General features: G+C 41.4%; 1 protein-coding gene across 2 annotated transcripts; it reads left to right on the forward strand.

Moving 5' to 3' along the window:
• The first annotated feature begins 382 nt into the window (after positions 1-382).
• rps6kal (ribosomal protein S6 kinase a, like) lies at positions 383-17,947 on the forward strand. 2 transcript variants are annotated; one of them, XM_030740223.1, is made up of 22 exons: positions 383-783; positions 3,256-3,315; positions 3,415-3,531; positions 3,614-3,695; positions 3,807-3,887; positions 5,840-5,919; positions 6,667-6,773; positions 7,727-7,764; positions 8,798-8,940; positions 9,071-9,141; positions 9,253-9,341; positions 9,526-9,590; positions 10,009-10,111; positions 10,285-10,409; positions 11,253-11,375; positions 12,164-12,253; positions 12,339-12,497; positions 12,578-12,739; positions 12,872-12,948; positions 13,200-13,317; positions 13,508-13,648; positions 16,626-17,947. In XM_030740223.1, the coding sequence occupies exons 1-22, from the start codon at positions 757-759 to the stop codon at positions 16,749-16,751; spliced, it is 2,184 nt and encodes a 727-aa protein (XP_030596083.1). In that variant the 5' UTR covers positions 383-756; the 3' UTR covers positions 16,752-17,947. The 2 variants fall into 2 exon arrangements, with proteins under 2 accessions (XP_030596083.1, XP_030596084.1); XM_030740224.1 differs by lacking the exon at positions 383-783 and adding an exon at positions 937-1,069.
• The last annotated feature ends 588 nt before the right edge of the window (positions 17,948-18,535 follow it).

The following is an 18,535-nucleotide window of genomic DNA, read 5'->3' on the forward strand; positions in this document are numbered from 1 at the left end:
AAATATGTATAGGAATAGATACAGAATCTATGCATCTAGTCCCTTACTACACAAACATTTTGAGCTTGTGGGTGGCAGAAAGCTGCAGAGAAAGTGGAGAGCGTTAAGCCTCTTATATGCACTTGAACTAGGGATGGACAGGCTTATGAAACAGTGGCTTTAAAGCATTCAGCTTACACTGTTAAGATCGCAAACTTAGATTTGTTTTCTGCGCTTTAATTTAATCTTTCATCAACGATAAGAAACAAGCAAAAAATAATAAAATAAATAACTCATTGCCTGCCACAGTCACTGACTAACTATTTCGGTCGCAAGCAAATGGTCCTTCAACCGGATGTGTGTATGTCACACACAGCATCAGGTCCCCGCGCCACCACGTCCACTCTCCCTCCTCTCTATCTCGAGACCTGCTGCTTTGGTTTGGACGGGGGAAATCCTTAACTGAATTGCGTCATAAATACGTCAATAAAGTCCCATTCACTGACGATCAGGTACCACGGTAGCCGCCATATTCGCATCTATGGCAGGGTAGCGGTGCTTTCGGCGAGCGTGTGATCCAGTCATCAACATCGGACTGTTCCCCCGCACCGACCCTCCAATCCTATCCCTCAAAGCGGCCCGCGGTTCCACAGCCTGCGTCGGAACGTCAAAGCAGAAAAAGCCGGACTTCCACAGCGGGGGGAAAGACATGCAACGTGGAGCGGGGGTCTAGGTGGACTACGATGCCTTAGACTTAGAGAGGAATCCTGGTACAAGATGGAGGTAAACAGCGTTAGTAGTGAGGTGAGTTGACAAATGCGTGTTTTGCATGTTAATTGCGCTGCGCCGTTTCTGGTTTCGCGGTGTCCCGTTAAGTTAGCTCGCCCTGCTTGGCTCGGCGGAGCTTGAATTCGCGTCACGACCTGCAGCGCACCGTGATGCATGCTAACACGCTAGCTCATGCTAACAGCTGGTTGGATGTTTGTTTTTATTGCTCTGCACTGGTTTTATCACTTTGATACTTACTCGTCCAGTATTTCCCCACGGCTCACCATTCCGCACCGGGACTAGTGTTTTTATCCAATGACAGGTGGCCGGCTCTTATCTTTTTTTATTGTTATTTACACTTCTCAAGAGGAGTTTACCTCCTAGCTAGCTTAGCGCTTGTAGCATTAGCATGTAGTTAGCTTGGTAGCTGCCAGCTTGCAGGCGTGAAAACTTGGAGACAAGTTGGTATCCAACCTCTACCGCTTAAGTAATAAAGGGCTGCTTAAGTGTTTCGCTTGTGTAGTTGGGCAATGCATGATTTCAGCCACGGCAGTTTTGTTTAAAGTTTATCATTGGCTGGGTTAAAGTGCTCACTCGTGTTTACTGCCGAGGGTTGGCTTCTCAGCAGCACTTGTGAATTAGTGATGCTGTTAATAACTTTAAAAATCGGTCTGTGCGCTGCTTTATTCGTTATAATTTGACTTAAAAAGTACACAAGACATTTAACAATAGCCTAACAGATTAATAAAGTGACGCTGTGACTGAAAATGACACAATATGGGGCCGCATTAGTTGTCACCTTCAGACTTCAGATACCTTTTGCAAAGACATCCCGAAACGCAGTTGTGTGACAGCTGTGGAAGGGTTCGGTTTGCTTTTGCAGGGGCTCCATAATAAGGTTTTCGTTTCCAGCTAAGCCAACCTGGCATCCTAAACCTCATTTCTGGGATTCTTTGCAGTCTTTCGCGTCTACAGTCTAAAAAGTCGGTCTGGCAGACTCCTGAGACTGTCGTAAAGGCAACAGAAAGTTACTGAAACGTCCTCTTGTGATCCAATCCGTTCTTCGTTTCTTACACTTTCTGTTAACCTTTCTGTAATAGTTTAATAATAACTTATTCAGTGTCATGGTCCGATTATTATCATGTATGTATGTGAAATGTTTTTCAACTCTTACTGCAGATAAACACCTGAATTTGCTGTTTACTGTAAGCTGCAACTTTCAAGGCTGTAAGATTACAGAAGTACACATCAGCTACCTAAACTGGGCCAGTGGTGATGCTGGTTGCTTTAATCCACATTGTATCAGTTCTCACTCATCATCATCATCATCATCATCATCATAATGATTAATAAAAGTTTATTTATTTTATTTTTGGCCAAACCCTTGTATGCCATATCAGTGTATGTGAAATTATAATATGTAGGACTGTCAGACATCAGATGGCTGAAAAAGGCTGGCCTGGTTGCACTGCGAGTGTAGGCTGCACTCGGTTACAGGCTGTGATGAGCCACAGCAAAGGTGGGAGTGAAAATGCATGTGTGAATTATGACAAGTTCTGCCCTGGCTTTGGCCAGCTCAGATGTTACCCTTCACAGATGCACCAAGGCATTCACTTTCAAGTTTATTCGGTGTTGTTTCGGCCTTTGCAGCATCTATCTTGTCAGAATTAAATATGTTTTTTGTTGTCAGTGTTAATTCTGTAGCACAGAGATATTGGAAAGTGGTTTGCTGGCCTCCGTTCTGTGGATGTACATGAGTGTATGTTGGTGGCTCCACCCACTGAGTGGGTTTGCGTAGTGCTATGACTCATACCCCTCTTCAGAGGCTTGATGGAATTCGACACACACAAACACACTGGACTGAATACATAATGCAGGCAGAGCTTCAGCCCAGAACTGAAATACTCAGACCTGGATAATGTTATTGTGGTCCGTTGTTTGACTTGCGGATGCTGAGATATCCGACATTCCTCTTTTGACAATATCATTAGTGTGTGGCTGTATACAGTGAACAAAAAAGGCTTTTTAAATGCGGTCTGTGGTCGTTTAAAGCATGCATTTACCAGCATCATCAGCTAGAAACCCTAAAAGAATTAGAATCTATTATGTCCTCAAGAGGCTTGAATGCTGGCTGTAACTCCAGCAAATATCTGACTCTTGGAGCCTGTCGGACATGTTGTTTTTGCTCTTGCTAGGGATTAAGCTAGAATGCTAATAATGAAGGGCTTTATAGGGACAGGATAAGGCCTGGACAGCTGGACAGGATTAAAGTATGGACTCCATACTGTTTGACAACACACAGAACTTGAGCAGGAAAAGTGAAAGTGCTGTGTTATTTCGTGTGTGACTCATCTAATTCATCTGTTGAATCTTCCATCATACATGTGGGCGTGCAGCAGCAGCTGCAGTCATAGTCCTGCTCAGCTAAAAACAAGGATGAATAAGCTTTGTGAAAGTGCTTACTGCTGTTGACGACGACTCTGATCAGATTTGTTGCTTTGGCTGCAGGTCAATGGACATCAGATCATGGATGAGCCTATGGAGGAGGGAGAGTCTTTCTCAAACTGTGTAAGTAAAGCTGGGCGTTAAGTCTCGGTGTTTGTGTGCATACAGGGTGACCTACCCGTTGCCTTGTGTGTCTATCTCATTCTGATAATGTCTGTGTAGGATGATGGGACATATAAGGAGATTCCTATCACCCACCATGTAAAAGAAGGCTGTGAGAAAGCTGATCCATCTCAGTTTGAACTGCTAAAAGTCCTCGGCCAGGGCTCTTTCGGCAAGGTGAGAGAACTCGGGAGACCAGCCGAGTGGTTTGTCAGTGCCTGCGCTCGTATCTGTCTGAAATTCTGTCTCCTTCTCTCAGGTATTTCTTGTCAGGAAGATTATGGGTCCAGATGCTGGTCAGTTATATGCAATGAAAGTTCTAAAAAAGGCATCTTTGAAAGGTAATGCCATATTTTTATTCTACATCAGCACTAAACAGCACCAGTATTGTCTGTCCACAGTGCTGAATTTCTTTTTGTATTGCCTCCTTTCTTCCCACTCTATCTCTCCAGTCAGGGACAGAGTTCGCACTAAGATGGAAAGAGACATTTTAGTGGAAGTCAATCATCCCTTCATAGTGAAATTGCACTACGGTAAGAGAAACACGTACATAGTATTATAAATACTGTATATGTGTATTATTATATACAGTTTTGAACATTTAGAGACACTCATCAAGGACATAAGCATCATGGAAATATCAGGCTTTCAGTGATTTCTTTGAGCTGTTTTTCTGGGGCAGAATAATTGCATACATCTGTGAAAGTTAGAAAAAGCAACATATGGTGCACAAATTATTTTATTTTATTTTTTTCATAAAAAAGGGAGAGGCCATTCCAAAAGCTTAACATTAGGCAATTTATCTGTTTCCTAATCAGCATTGCTCTCTTTAAGGGCGTCACTGTCCTATTGGAACATCAAGTTGTGTTTAAGTTTCAAGACTCTAGCTCAGGGGTGGGCAACTCCAGGCCTCGAGGGCTGGTGTCCTGCAGGTTTTAGATGTGTTCCTGAGCCAACACACCTGAATCAAATGGCTGAATTACCTCCTCAGTATGCAGTCAAGTTCTCCAGAATTCTGCTAATGACTTCTATATGTGATTCAGGTGTGTTGGATCAGGAACACATCTAAAACCTGCAGGACACCGGCCCTCGAGGCCTGGAATTGCCCACCCCTGCTCTAGCTGATAGTTTTGAAGTTATGCAGCAGTCCTCCTTAATTCTATCCCCTTTGTGCGATGTACCAGTGAAACTGGTACTGCAGTGCTCTGAGCTGAAAGTTGCACCTTTACTGTTGTGGTAACTGCAGCCAAACAATGTAATTATTGTTTCTTTGCTGGCCAAATAACATTCCTGCAGTGCGTTTTGTTCTTTGTTAGTGTAGTTGAGCTTGAAGGTGTGGATTTCTGGAGCGGGGAGCTTCTTTCTTGAAAGTTAGCCTGTCAGTACATGGCACTGTAAAACATGCATGACAGTAGTTACTGAACCTGGTCTTCCAGCCGCTTCTACTCCATGGCAGGCCTTTGCCTTTTGGTGATTTCTGGATTGTTCCTGAACATCTGAGCCAGCTTCCTGTGAGCTGAGGGTGACGGTGTTGCCATTTTTAACATATACTTCAGAAAATTTCAGAAGAACTAGTCAGGATATATTCGACACTTGTCCTTTTCTCACATTTAGCACAAACAAGGAAAGGTTCTACTTCACATGCATTTAACACTACCGGAAAGACTCAGTGTTGTTTATGCGAGGGCGCTGCCTTGATGGAGCATGCTGAAGGCCGTAAACATGACGCCCACTCGCTAGGTGAATGCACCTGACAGAGAGCTGCGCTGCTCACACATCTGCGTAATTTGACATCAGAGACTTTGTAGTAGGGAGCTATCAGGTTAAAGACCGGCTAATGCCCGGTCTGACCGCATTTGCATTCTCGCACGCAGGTCTGTTGGGTGATGTCTGGAATAGTTCAGGGCTGCAGTGTATGTGTGGAAACTGACAAAGTGGCTACACTTCATTTTAAACTGAGTATCTTAGACAATGAAAGTCTTTAGAAGTGGCTTCAGGAGGCATTCGTGACTCGTGCAGACCCACTGAGCTTCTTGGACTCACCGACTCAATAGCAGTGAGTGACATGAAGCAAACTGCTGAAGTCGATCATGATCACCTACATCATTTTGGAACTTAGAGCAGCACTGAATAATAAGTGGATGTATAATTTTTAAGCATTTATGTATAATTAGAGCCATGTGTTCATATATGTTTTCGCATACTGCTCCAGAAAAACCAGTTCACAGAATTGATTGTTACTGCAACATCAGATTTCCTTCATGTGGATGTAACTGTGTGATCATACAGAATACATTCGGGTTAGGTTTAACATGCGGTAAGCTGCTCACGCGCATGGTGTGTCAGTCAGAAATATCTTTTAACCTTCATTTAACTAGATATTTTTGAATGCTTCGGTTCTTTAACAGGATTTGACACTTGAATATCTCTGATAAATCAGAATACATTTGGCTTGTGGGTAATTTTATTTATCCTGCCTCCACAGCCTTTCAGACAGAAGGGAAACTGTATTTAATACTGGACTTTCTCAGGGGAGGGGATGTATTCACTCGCTTATCCAAAGAGGTAAGCCGACATTCTGTTGTCTTACACGTCATTATGCCTTAAGCTTGTTCTTCTCTTTATTGTGTTTGTTGTTGTTTTATTATTTGAAAAAAAAATTATAGAATGTTCTTTTAAAAAAAAAAAAAATCCCTGTTAGTCTCTGTTTGTGAAAATCAGAGCTAGAGATGCCAAAATGTTAATTTTTAAACCCTAAGGAAATGTAAAGATGACAGTAACAAATGGAACAGGTGCAAGTTGAGTATGCAGGAGTAATTTATTTATTTTAAAAGAGCATAAATATGCCAAGTCATTTGTCTCTAATATCTTCTGTTTGCTTTTTATGCAAATTATGACTTGAATTCCTCGTGGAAACGCAAGTGCTTTTTCTTGGAATCTTTATTCGCCTTTTTTCATCATCAGCTGCTTGTCAGTTAGATTCCCAGCTCAGCTCTTTTCAGATGCTTTCACGGCACTCAAACAATGTGTGATTGTTCTCTAGATAGACCTTTGTTGAAAGCATGTCTCAGAACTAAAGCGATAGCTGCCAGCAGTGTCAGATCAACAGCTTGCTGAATCCTGTAACGTATTTGAAATGTTGATGTTGTTGTGACAATAACAATAATACTCTTTTCTCTGTTTTGGTAACTGAAGCTTAATATTAGGTTGTGGGTTTTTCTTTTGTTTTTTTTGTTTTTTTGTTTCCTTTGCTGCTTCTGAATTTTTCTTCTTTTCAGAGTTCAGAGAGTAAATTTGTCCAGTTCTTATCAGGTTATGTTTACAGAGGAAGATGTGAAATTCTACCTTGCAGAGCTGGCCCTGGCCCTCGACCATCTGCACAACCTGGGCATAGTTTACAGAGATCTCAAGCCAGAGAAGTAAGAATCAGAGACCTCACCTTCCCCTTTTGGCCTCTCATCCCCGCACAAGAGAAGGGAACTGCAAAACTCACTTGCTTTTGGTTTCATTAGAAACATTTTCCAGTACAAAGCCATTTTTATCTTTGATCTATATTTTTACAAGGTATTTATATTTGTTAGGGATGTACCAGTGCAACTTTTTTCTTCTTTTTTTTTTTTTTAAAGTCCTGCCACCTGTTTAGGGACATTAGCTCTGGTTATCAGCTGATATGATTAATGATCTGATACCAGTGTTGAATTAACTCTAATAGACTCAGAATAATTGCTTTTTTTTTTTTTTAACAGCAATAACAAACTTTATTTTATACAACCATGTAAAATAAAATGTGACTAATGAATACATGCACAAATTCAAATAATTTAAGATTTAAAAATGAGCGTGAAATGATAAACATTTCAGCTCAGTTTGAGAGTGTTTACTGCGTGTCGCTCCCGTTTGAGTTTTAGTTTCTCTCCTGTTTTCTTCTTTGTTTCACCTTTTTGCTCGTTCTCACACGCGGAGCGGAGCAGACGAGAGGCTGGTGGCGTAAAATGGACATTTATTGAGTTGACAGCATGCTTAGGTCACTGTAAATGCAATACAATGTTTGCCACTTGTTGGGAGGCTAACATAACAGTTAAAATAGAGAAAGAAGTCATCGGCGAATAAGCGTTCTGATACGGTCGTCATCAAAACGCTCGGCCACCATTTGCTATTAAGTCACAATAAAGTCTGAAAAAGAACTCCAAACGTTCTGAACTTCCTTTGCCTGATCGTCTACTTGAAGCCTTCCAGATGTTTTAAGCACCTCAGCGCTCTCTCACTTTAAGTTAGCATTATGCAGAAAACACATGATGTGAGATGACTTGAATGTAGCCGCTGCGTTAACATTAAAGCTCACCTCTGTGGAAAATCTCTTCTTGTCTTTCAGCATCTTACTTGATGAAGCTGGACACATAAAGTTAACAGGTATGTTTTTCTTTTTTCGTTTTTTTTTTTTTGGCTATAGAGAATCATGAAATAAACTAATATCCAGCTAAACTGTTAAATATGATGTTCATACTTAAAATAATAGATCTGCCACTGCTGTCGGGTGATCGGATCATTCTGTTCTGCCCGCCTGTCTGATTGCATTGATCAGCGGTCTCCCTGCCAAGACGAGGCAGCAGTGGGGTTTAAACATGCGCTCATTAGGGTAGTGCTGTTAAATAATACAGTGTGTGGCCAAAACACACACACACACACACCAAGAGAGACACTGATGTATAATTAAATGATTAAATGATTTTAGTCAACATAAGTGGACGAATGTTATTAAAACATTCATTTAAAAAAAATAAATAAATAAATAATACATTTTAAAGCTTAGGCCTGCAGTCCTACTAGCTCAGCCAGTCTGTTTTTATATCTAAGTATCTCACCCGTCTCTCTAAATATCTCTCCTGTGGCCTCTCCACACACAGCAGAGTTTTCACTGGCAGAGATGCCCGATGTTGCTGTCAAAATCAAACCACCAGTCCGAGATAATCCTCCTGTTTCCTCTCATTTGATGATGATGGATCAGTGTAGCCACTCCTTAATTTCAAAGCATGCAGAGATGCTGCATGAAACTATAATGGGAAAGATTCAATTTATTATGAATCTCATAATAATGATATTAGCTTAATAGATCGATGAAGAAATGAGCTAAAAATTGCCTTGATTGGCGAGCTGTCACCACCCCTTTGATCATCATCGATTCGCGACATCACCGACCATCAGCGCAACTATTTGTCACAAGCTTGTTTTTGTTGTTTTTTTAAAATACATACACTTTTAAATGCTTTGTTTGTTTGTTTTTTTGTTGTTATTTTGCAGTCTTGCCCTTCAACCAACTGTGTAACTTTTTACGTTAGTGTTAAGATTTAACAGTAATAGTTTTATAGTAATGCAATGTAAATAAAACATTTGTAATAAATCTGTAATTTCTTCTAACCTACAACTTTACTATGCTGCTGTACAGACTTTGGTTTGAGTAAAGAGTCGGTAGATGCTGATAAGAAGGCATATTCCTTCTGTGGTACGGTGGAGTATATGGCCCCTGAGGTGGTCAACAGGAGAGGACACACGCAGAGTGCGGACTGGTGGTCTCTAGGAGTACTTATGGTATACAAACTCACACAGACCTATAGACACTTGATTTAAATAAAGTTCATATCTATATAAATTTTTTTATCCATGGCATTTCTATGAAAACGCATGTCCTATGTCTTTTCTTCCCACTGTGTGTTTGCAGTTTGAAATGCTCACAGGGACATTACCGTTCCAAGGGAAAGACCGCAACGAGACTATGAACATGATTCTCAAGTGAGTCATTAAGCAACATCATTAAGCTGCTCAAAGCGTGTCAGGCAAGTTTTGAACAGTGACTTTTCTTGTTGCCCATATTCACCTGTTGCTCCGTTCTCCCTCCTCCAGAGCTAAGTTGGGAATGCCCCAGTTCCTTAGTTTGGAGGCCCAGAGTTTGCTGAGAATGCTGTTTAAACGTAACCCTGCAAACAGACTAGGTAAGGAACAGTGATGCATCACGTCGCATTATTCGCTAAACCTAAAGCTGGTTAACTTTTTGGCATCCTCTTAAACGCTGTGTTGAAATCAACTGAGAGGTTAAAAAATGTGCACGTGCTTGATCTGAAAACAATAAAAGCGAACATGCCGGGTTAACTGAACCAAAGTGATCTGTGTCCTTAGGAGCCGGGCCCGACGGCGTGGAGGAGATCAAACGCCATGCATTCTTTTCTACCATCGACTGGAATGTGAGTGCACACACCAAACACGCAGATCTCACTCCTTTTTTTTTTTTTTTTTTCCTTCTCTTCACACACCCACACGCATACACACACAACTCCCCAGCTTCTGTTGAGGATTCACACCTAACAAACGTTTGGCTTGGTGACTACTGGCCATCAGTCTTGGCCACGGGATCCATGTTTGTGTGTGCGTGAGTCTGGGCAGAGGTCCAATTCTCACTGTGAGTGCACTAATAGCCCTGCATGAGCGTTTAAGAGCCGGCAGCATGCTATTGGCCGGACTGAGCTGTAGAGGGATTTGAGGGGGTTAATCTGGGAGGGGTCTTGGCCTCTATTACACATATGTTCACACACTCCAGATAGCCTGTGATAGTTTGATTTCTCACATGTTTCTGTGTGTGTTCTGCATTTTGTGTACCTGCAGAAACTGTACAGGAGAGAGCTCCAACCCCCGTTCAAGCCTGCAGCAGGTAAACCAGATGACACGTTCTGCTTCGACCCAGAGTTCACTGCTAAAACGCCGAAAGGTACACCTACACACCCGCGCGCGCACACACACACGTTCTGCTCACATGCTTTTGAGATTACAAGCAACAGCTAGTCCTGAAGCCATGGCAACAGCAACTGACTGCAACTGCAAAATGTTACTGGTGTTTACATGTTAGTCTGTTTATATTCTGATTTATTGCGGTTTATTTAGACTCCCCAGGTATCCCGCCCAGTGCTAATGCACACCAGCTCTTCAAAGGCTTCAGTTTTGTTGCGCCGACCCCCATGGATGAGAACAAGAGCTCCCCGCTGCTCAGCATCCTCCCCATAGTTCAGGTGAAAATGCTTTATCTTAACCTTGTATTTGCCCTTCTCTCACTCTTTGCATGTGGTAATTATTACAGTATTGTCTTGCATACATGAGGCTCACGCAGACATTTTTTTTTTTTTCTCTTTTCTGAAGCCATGCACATGAGAAACTGTTTATCTCTAGGAATTTCTAAATGGATACTGACTTATTTTGAATCATACATAAATTTCATAATGCAGAAGCAGCAGTGTACATAACTCATTTGAAAGTAAGGCAGATCAATCATTGGCGTGGTGCTGAGACAGTTGCTTTCTGCTGTCTGTAATTGCAGTGGGAATAGTTTGGATTGGTGGCAGGAGTCTAGGAGCCAAAAAGCGAGAATTATCCTGTAATGGCTGTTCTGTTGCTGACCTACACACAAAGAAACAGGCACATTACTAAGTTGCTTTCACCCTCAAATGTTAATTTGACAGCGGGTTTGCTGCAAAGAGCTGTGTAAATTTAGAGCATTACCACAGACGTTTCACTCTGGTCAGTTTCTTTAAGTTTGGCACAGATGTCCAGATGACCTGCTGAAAATTTGTTTTTCGAAGGTCAAGGTGTGAGATAAAAAGATGAAGCACTCAGTTTTATTTATTTTTATCCAAAGGTCATCTTCACTGACATAATGTTCTTTGTGGGATTCAAATTACCAGGATGCTCTAACATTTGATACACTTTGTCGACTTGCATAGACAAGCTGAAGCGTTACTTGCATCCTTCAGCGTCGCTCGTGAAGGACACGAGGTGATGCTGTGCCGGAACTTTTTTTTTTTTTTTTTAATGTCGCAGAGCACACTGTAAATGTTAATGATTCCTGCCCTTTCCAGTTGCACGGAGGCTCAGCCAAGTTCTCTGACATGTACGAGCTGCAGGAGGACATCGGGGTTGGCTCCTACTCTATTTGTAAACGCTGTGTACACCGAGTCTCTGCCATGGACTATGCTGTGAAGGTAACCAGCTATATTTTCTTATGACTTCTGAACATCTTAAAGAATCAATACCAGAAACACTGTGTTTTCAGGTTGCCTGTTTCTCATGAACGCAGTATCTGTTGATCACGTTGAGGAAATTGCATTTACATTGCAGCACAAATGTGCACTTGGCGTCAAAGACGAACTGTTTTAGAATTTGGTGGTCAAAGTCACTGTGTCCCCAAAACATGTTTTTGGCCAGACCACAAGAATTCCCACAGTAATTATGACAAAATTTAATAAAAATGCCTAATAGGCTAAAATGATTGATTACATTTTATATCCAAAATGTTATAGGTCAGTATAGCTGTGATGTCATTACTCACATTCACATGTGAATGTCAGATGCTTGAATTAGTGACACTGTTTATTCCTTTGGAGCCTCCTTCAAAACCTTCACTGTGTGTATTCTCATGCCTGGACAGGCATGGATATAAACTGCAACTTCTTTGGATTGCAGCGTCATGCGGCTTCAAGTTTAAAGATCGCTAAGCGGCACCGCTGGCGTGTAATCACACATGTGTTGCACCTTTTGGTCGGGCCAGTAAAAGAACAGTTGATACATTTGGCACTGAAAACATTGCAAATGAAATTTGGTTGCTCATGCAACACCAGCAGATGGCAGCACAGCTTCAGAGTTTGCATAAATGCCTTTAGTGTCTCAAAAGTCCCTGATAGTCGTTTAACTGCTGAAAACTACACACACACTCCACAGCTGAGCTTAGTTGTTTGATCATTAATCCTTTGTCTGTTTCTGTGTCACTCAGATTATAGACAAAAGTAAGAGGGACCCCTCTGAAGAGATTGAAATCCTGATGCGATATGGCCAGCACCCCAACATCATCACCCTGAAAGACGTCAGTAACATTTTATGTGTGAGCTTTCCAACACAGTTGAGTTTTGGCAGGTATATTCTGATAGGCTACCCTGTCTCTCTGCCAGGTGTATGATGAGGGCAGGTATGTATACCTGGTAACAGAGCTGATGAAGGGAGGGGAGCTGCTGGATAGAATCCTCAGGCAGAAGTTTTTCTCTGAGAGAGAAGCAAGTGCTGTTCTTTACACCATTACCAAGACTGTTGACTACCTCCACTGCCAAGGGGTGAGAAATCAGTTGGGCTCACATACAAGGCAGAATGAAATTAGAAATCTCTTCTGATATTTTCTCCTTGTCCTCCTCAGGTAGTACACCGAGACCTGAAGCCCAGCAACATCCTGTATATGGACGACTCGGGGAATCCCGACTCCATCAGGATCTGTGACTTTGGATTCGCTAAGCAGCTTCGGGGAGGCAATGGCCTCCTCCTAACCCCCTGTTACACTGCCAACTTTGTGGCACCAGAGGTGAGCAGGAAGCAAGCAGAGGCAAAGTGAGACGTGAGGAGATGGGATTCAGAAACGAGGCAAAAAAAGAGAGCATCTATGATTTGCTTTGTTGATGAATCTAATAGTTTGAACTCCTTTTTGCTTTCGTAGGTACTAATGCGACAAGGTTATGATGCAGCCTGTGATATATGGAGCCTTGGAGTCTTGTTGTATACAATGTTGGCAGGGTAAGACTGCACACAGGAGTGGTTTGGAATTATCAATAGGAAACTGAATTTGAAACATCCCCCCCCCCCCCCCCCCCCCCCAAAAAAAATGCCTTTAAACGAGTTCAGCTATGACTAACTTCACTTGTGCCTTTTGTTTGGGTAAAGCCTCAAACTGGAGGTCAAGTAGTGGATTTTATGGCTAAAGTTAAACACTGCATGTAATATGATAATACATTTCCTAACCTCTGCTTTGTTTCCATCTCTGTCAGGTACACACCGTTCGCTAATGGGCCAAATGACACACCGGAAGAGATTCTTCTCCGGATAGGATCTGGAAAGTTCTCTTTGACAGGTGGCAACTGGGATACTGTGTCAGAGAGCTCGAAGGTACGTACACGGACACTTTGTTCCAGATTGATTTGATTGGGCTTCCTTTTAAAGTGATTTTTGTTTGTGTGTGTCTAATGTTGACAGAGCATTAAACTTTTTTTTTTTTTTTTTTTAATAACAATATGAATTCATAGTGATTTTGTGTCCTCAAACCTTTTGTAAATCTTTATTTGTATTAATATTCCAGGATTTGCTGTCCCATATGCTCCATGTGGACCCTCACCAGCGATACACAGCAGAGCAGGTTCTAAAGCATTCCTGGATCACGTGCAGAGATGCGCTACCACACTTCCAGCTCACACGCCATGATGCACCACACCTGGTCAAAGTGAGTATATCCAACTGTATCCTGCTGACAAAGACATAAATATACAGGAACAATTTAATGATTAGTAACACGTAAACGTGTGTGCTGTCCTTAATACCTGTAAGATTTTCTTGTCTGCATATTATATATATTTCTATATATTGTGTTTGGTGTTCAGTTGGTACAAACACAATCGTGAAGTGACTGATCGTGTGGCTGGAAATATTGTTTTCAAAAGAGAAAGCTGAATATTATCAGACACGTCATTCTTATAAAGGAAGGACATTGTCAATAGAACCTCATTTATAGGTTCCAAACAAAATCACAGCAAGTTCATAATGAACTTTTCTCAGTTAACAACCCTCAGCTCATCACCCAGGTGCACCGAATGAATGAAACTTCCTGTCTCTGCTCATAATTTTGCCCATGTGTGAGATATCGCTGTGACCCGTTGAAGTCCTGGACTGACCCGCATGCATATAAAGTTATATGTAAACACAGAACCACTGAAGTTGGAGTTTAAGGTTTCATGTATGAGGTGATGTGCAGTGGATACAAATTAATTCATGCTCAGATGAGGAGGCTGAGCATGAGTATAAGGAGAGTCAATGTTTTAGTGGTGGCTATTTGTGGAGCCACTGCTGATACTTGTGTATATGGAGGCGCGTGTGTGTGTGTGTGTGTGTGTGTGTGTGTGTGTGTGTGTGTGTGTGTGTGTGGGTGCAAAGTTGGAGCCAAAAGTGTTCGGATCGTGATGTCAGTGGCTTCAGTCAAACAGATTTCCTCCAAAGCTTCAGGATGTTGAGGACTGCTTTTGACCACGTCTATCAACGTATTTCTACCAGACTCTTACAACAAGACACTTTGGTCAGGTCACATTGCAAAAAAAAAAATCAGACCTGTATCTGATTTGGGTCTGAATACAGTCTTAGAGCACCTACAGACAAGGTCATAATAATGATGTTATCTATAAAATGCTTAATATATGAGAGAAAATCTGTAGATAAAGCTTAATAACATTAACACATAATGTGTGGATTCATACATGCACATGTATCTAGCCAAAATGTTTAAAGTACTCCTATGAACTATAGTATTTATGAAAAGGCCAACTTGGAAAAATAAATTTTCAGCAGATGTTTTAAAACAAACCATAGATTAAGCAGCTCTGGTATATTGTAGGAGTGTTTTCCAAGTTTAGGAGCCATCTCTGGATTTAAGACATAAACCAGATGTGGGTCTAAGGCAAATGATTGGGGAGATCAATCATTTCTGCCCTTATTCTGCTAGAATGAGGATGCTCCAATTTGGTTGGATACACAGGGGCAGGCCAGGTTGTCTGGGCAGCGTCTGTGCTAAGCACTTGACCCAGCTGAGTTGACCTCTTAATCTCAGAGAGCAGCAGCTCTATGAAAGGCCAGCCACCATGCACAGGATTTTGCTTCTGACTCTTTTTTTTATTTTTTTTTATTTTATTTTTTTTTTTTGCACTTCCTGATCCGGTGATAATGTCACCATTAAGGGATGGACCAGATTAGCAGCAGGTTTCAGTGCTAAAATCTGAGAATTCTTTGTTAATCCTTAAGTCTCCAGACTGCTCAGTTAACATGAGGTAGGTGGAAGTGCACCATGAACTCTGCTGATTGCATTATAATTCTGCCTAATATCTAACTTCTCTGACCTTTTTGAATAATTAAGCACCTTTTCTGTGTGGATACAGTTAGTGGTAGTCAGCTGCAGAAACACTGGATGTGGTGTGAAGGACTCGTAGAATCTATGTCTGAGTAACTGCCTGCCTTGTTTTTATTTTTGCTTGCCAAAATAAATATACAAATAATTTGATGTAGATAGCAGAGGGTTGACAGGAAATGAGAGGAACGAGCTAAAAGAGGAGGAGGAGAGGTTAACGAAGGGCACTTCTGAAACACTTTTCAGCCTTTCAGGCCTTTGAGTCACATTTCAAGCAAAAATGGCCAATATTTGATACTTTTTGTCAGCCTCCTCTTTTTTTTTTTTTTCTTTTTGAATTAAATATTAGTATACTCACATACAAATAAGAGTATTCTAAATATATTTTGCTTTTGGCTAGTTTGCCAGATAAATAAATAGACTGTATGTGAAAGATGGAAAGAGGCCAATGAGCCATCGCCTTATTGCTTTGTGGACTACATTTCACACGTTTGGCATTTTGGTGGTCTGTATTTTAAATGAATGCTTACCATATTTGGACAAGAGGGTACATCTGGGGAGTTGTCAGCTAATGCTAGCTTGGTTACCTTGGCTGGCAAGGCGCATCCAGTAATTACTGTGACATTGGCGGGATGTCAACTTTAGCTAGGAAAGCTAGCGTTAAAATATAATGTGCTTATGAAAACTGAACAGAATAAAACTGATAAACAACGTGAAGCAGCAGCCGCCTTTCACTCAAACTGATCACACCCCTAATAATGCATAACTTCAAGCCCTAAACCAAAAAAGGTTATATATTTTCATTTTTGTCATAAAGAGTGACATTTTAATATGAGAGTCTGTGGAGAGTCACTCACATTTGGAACTCATTCTCAAGTGGCCACTCGAGGAACTGCAGTTGAATTGGCTTGGATAAAACATCTGAATTTCACACACCTGGGGAAATGTGATTGACATGATGAGGAAAATATCTCAGATTTATATTAAATGCAAACCTTTAATTGGCTACTAAAATAATTAGTTGCCCCAGTACCTTTCAGCATTATTGGATCTGCTTCTGTTGCATTATTAAAATAATCGATGACTTTTCCCCCAAATAAGCAGGAGTTTATTTGATGATATCAGCATTACATGAATGGAAGCTTTGATTTATTTGGTACCACCAAGCTGGCCTGTCTCCCTCTTGTAATCTTCTGCTTTAAGGTCGACAATCAAACACACGGCAACAATCTGGTAACGTAGTTATAATGTAGTTGCAGCGTTACAGCCAATTTAACTTTAAAGCCATGTGTCCGCTTTGTTTTATCAGGGAGCGATGGCGGCCACCTACTCAGCGCTGAGCCAGAAGACGAGTCAGCCGGTATTGGAACCTGTGGCAGCATCCAGTTTAGCCCAGAGACGCAGCATGAAGAAACTCACCTCAACAGACATGTAGACCCACTTTGCTCTCCCACCAGTTCCAGTTTTTGATCTCACTGTCAGACCCGTACGCAAACAAAAAAGACGTGAAAACCTTCAAGTCTTGGCCAGTCAGAACTACTGTCTCCCAGGGTTTCTTTTTTTAAAAAAAAATCTATTTATTTGATACACCCAACATCTGCACTCACACCTGGCGTACATACATAGACACACACACACACACACACACACACACTGGACGAGGTTGCGTTGCAGAAGTCAGCCGAAGAGGAACAGCGGAGCCTCGTTTCTGTTACTGCTGGGGAGACAGACTTGTATTTATTTCCACAGCTTCTCATATGCACTTACCCTCCTCGCCTTTCATTCTTTCTTCCTTTTTATGTAAGGAAGAAACGCACCAGCTGATGTTTTCTTTCACTGTGATTGGCTGATTAAAAGCTGCTTTGGTTAAACTGTGCCCACCCCCACCCCCCCCCTCCACACTGCTCTTCATCTTCACTCTGCCATCCTCCTCTTCCTTCATTTGCTTTTGCTCTCTTTAACTTCTTTTCTTCAAAGTGAAGTAATGATTGATGTGTGAGAGTGCTGGCAAGATGATATTGACTGAGGTGCTTTGTAAGAACGTTTCCTTTCTGAGACAAAAAAAAAGAAGAAATATATATATATATATAAAAATATATATTAAAAAAAAAAAAGATGCTGCTTGTAGTGGGTTAAAAGGTTCCTCAGAAACAAAATCACTTACCAGCACTTTTGGTAACAAACGCATGTGTGGACAGATCCTGTATTCCTTTCCCCCTAACGCTCAGTCTGACTCATGTTACTTTGTGATGCTAACAGTGTATCAAAAAGAGGTAAATAAGCTGCAGACGGACAAAAGATAGTTTCTAGATATTGAAGGTGACACAGTGTGGTAACAGGAAAATGTTTGCAGAAATAATATAACTCTATAGAACACAATGAAGATGAAGAGCATGTGGGGGAGCTGTAGGGATTTCTCTGAGGGGGGGATAGGACACACCCTGTCGAACCAGAGGGGCTGAATTTAAAAAAAACAAATAAATGAAAAACAAAAAAACATTTCCATGGATATCTCTTCAAAAGACATTGTGGAAATTGTATGATACTGTATTTATTTCATTTGATTTTTAAGATTCTATTTTTCTTTCAAGTTCTGTATATATTGACATTAAAGATCATTATTGACATGCACCCGCTGTGGTCCGAGCCGGTTTGTTCAGAGTGCTGCTTATTGATGGCAGATTTAACAAACAAAAAGCAATAAACGTTAAAAATGATTCAAACCTGTTCGTGAGTGGAGCAGCTCAGGTATTCCCAAGATGAGTTCACTTCAGTTTGAGTGAGTTAGGATGTGTTTTCTTTCTGATTTCTTGGCTAGAATACTTTAGTAGGGAAAGCAGAACAGCAGTCAGTCATTGGCCACTTTATTGGGTACACCTTGCTACTACTGGGATGGACCCACTCTTCAGAACTCATTCCTCATGGCAAAGATTTCAACAAGTTGCTGGAAACGTTCCTCAGAGATTTTGGTGCGTATTGACACGATAGCGTCTCACAGCTGCTGCAGATTTGTCAGCCGTGATGCCGATCCTCCTGTTCAACAACATCATCTCAAAGGTGCTCTGTTGGATTGCAATCTGGTGACTGTGGATGCCATTTGAGTGCAGTGAATTCATTGTCATATTCAAGAAACCAGTTTGAGATGATTTAAGTGACGTGTTGTCCTGCTGGAAGCAGCCATTAGAAGATGGGTACACTGTGGTCATTAAAGGATGGACA

Source organism: Archocentrus centrarchus, chromosome 10 (genome assembly GCF_007364275.1).
Source record: "Archocentrus centrarchus isolate MPI-CPG fArcCen1 chromosome 10, fArcCen1, whole genome shotgun sequence".
Taxonomy (NCBI): Eukaryota; Metazoa; Chordata; class Actinopteri; order Cichliformes; family Cichlidae; genus Archocentrus; species Archocentrus centrarchus.

What these genes read in the sequence shown, in the direction of transcription:
- rps6kal (XM_030740223.1), top strand. Translation starts at nt 757, where the DNA reads ATGGAGGTAAACAGCGTTAGTAGTGAG. An exon ending in ACTATGAACATGATTCTCAA is followed by an intron (nt 9,142 to 9,252) that starts GTGAGTCATTAA and finishes TCCCTCCTCCAG; the next exon opens with AGCTAAGTTGGGAATGCCCC. An exon ending in CACTGCTAAAACGCCGAAAG is followed by an intron (nt 10,112 to 10,284) that starts GTACACCTACAC and finishes CGGTTTATTTAG; the next exon opens with ACTCCCCAGGTATCCCGCCC.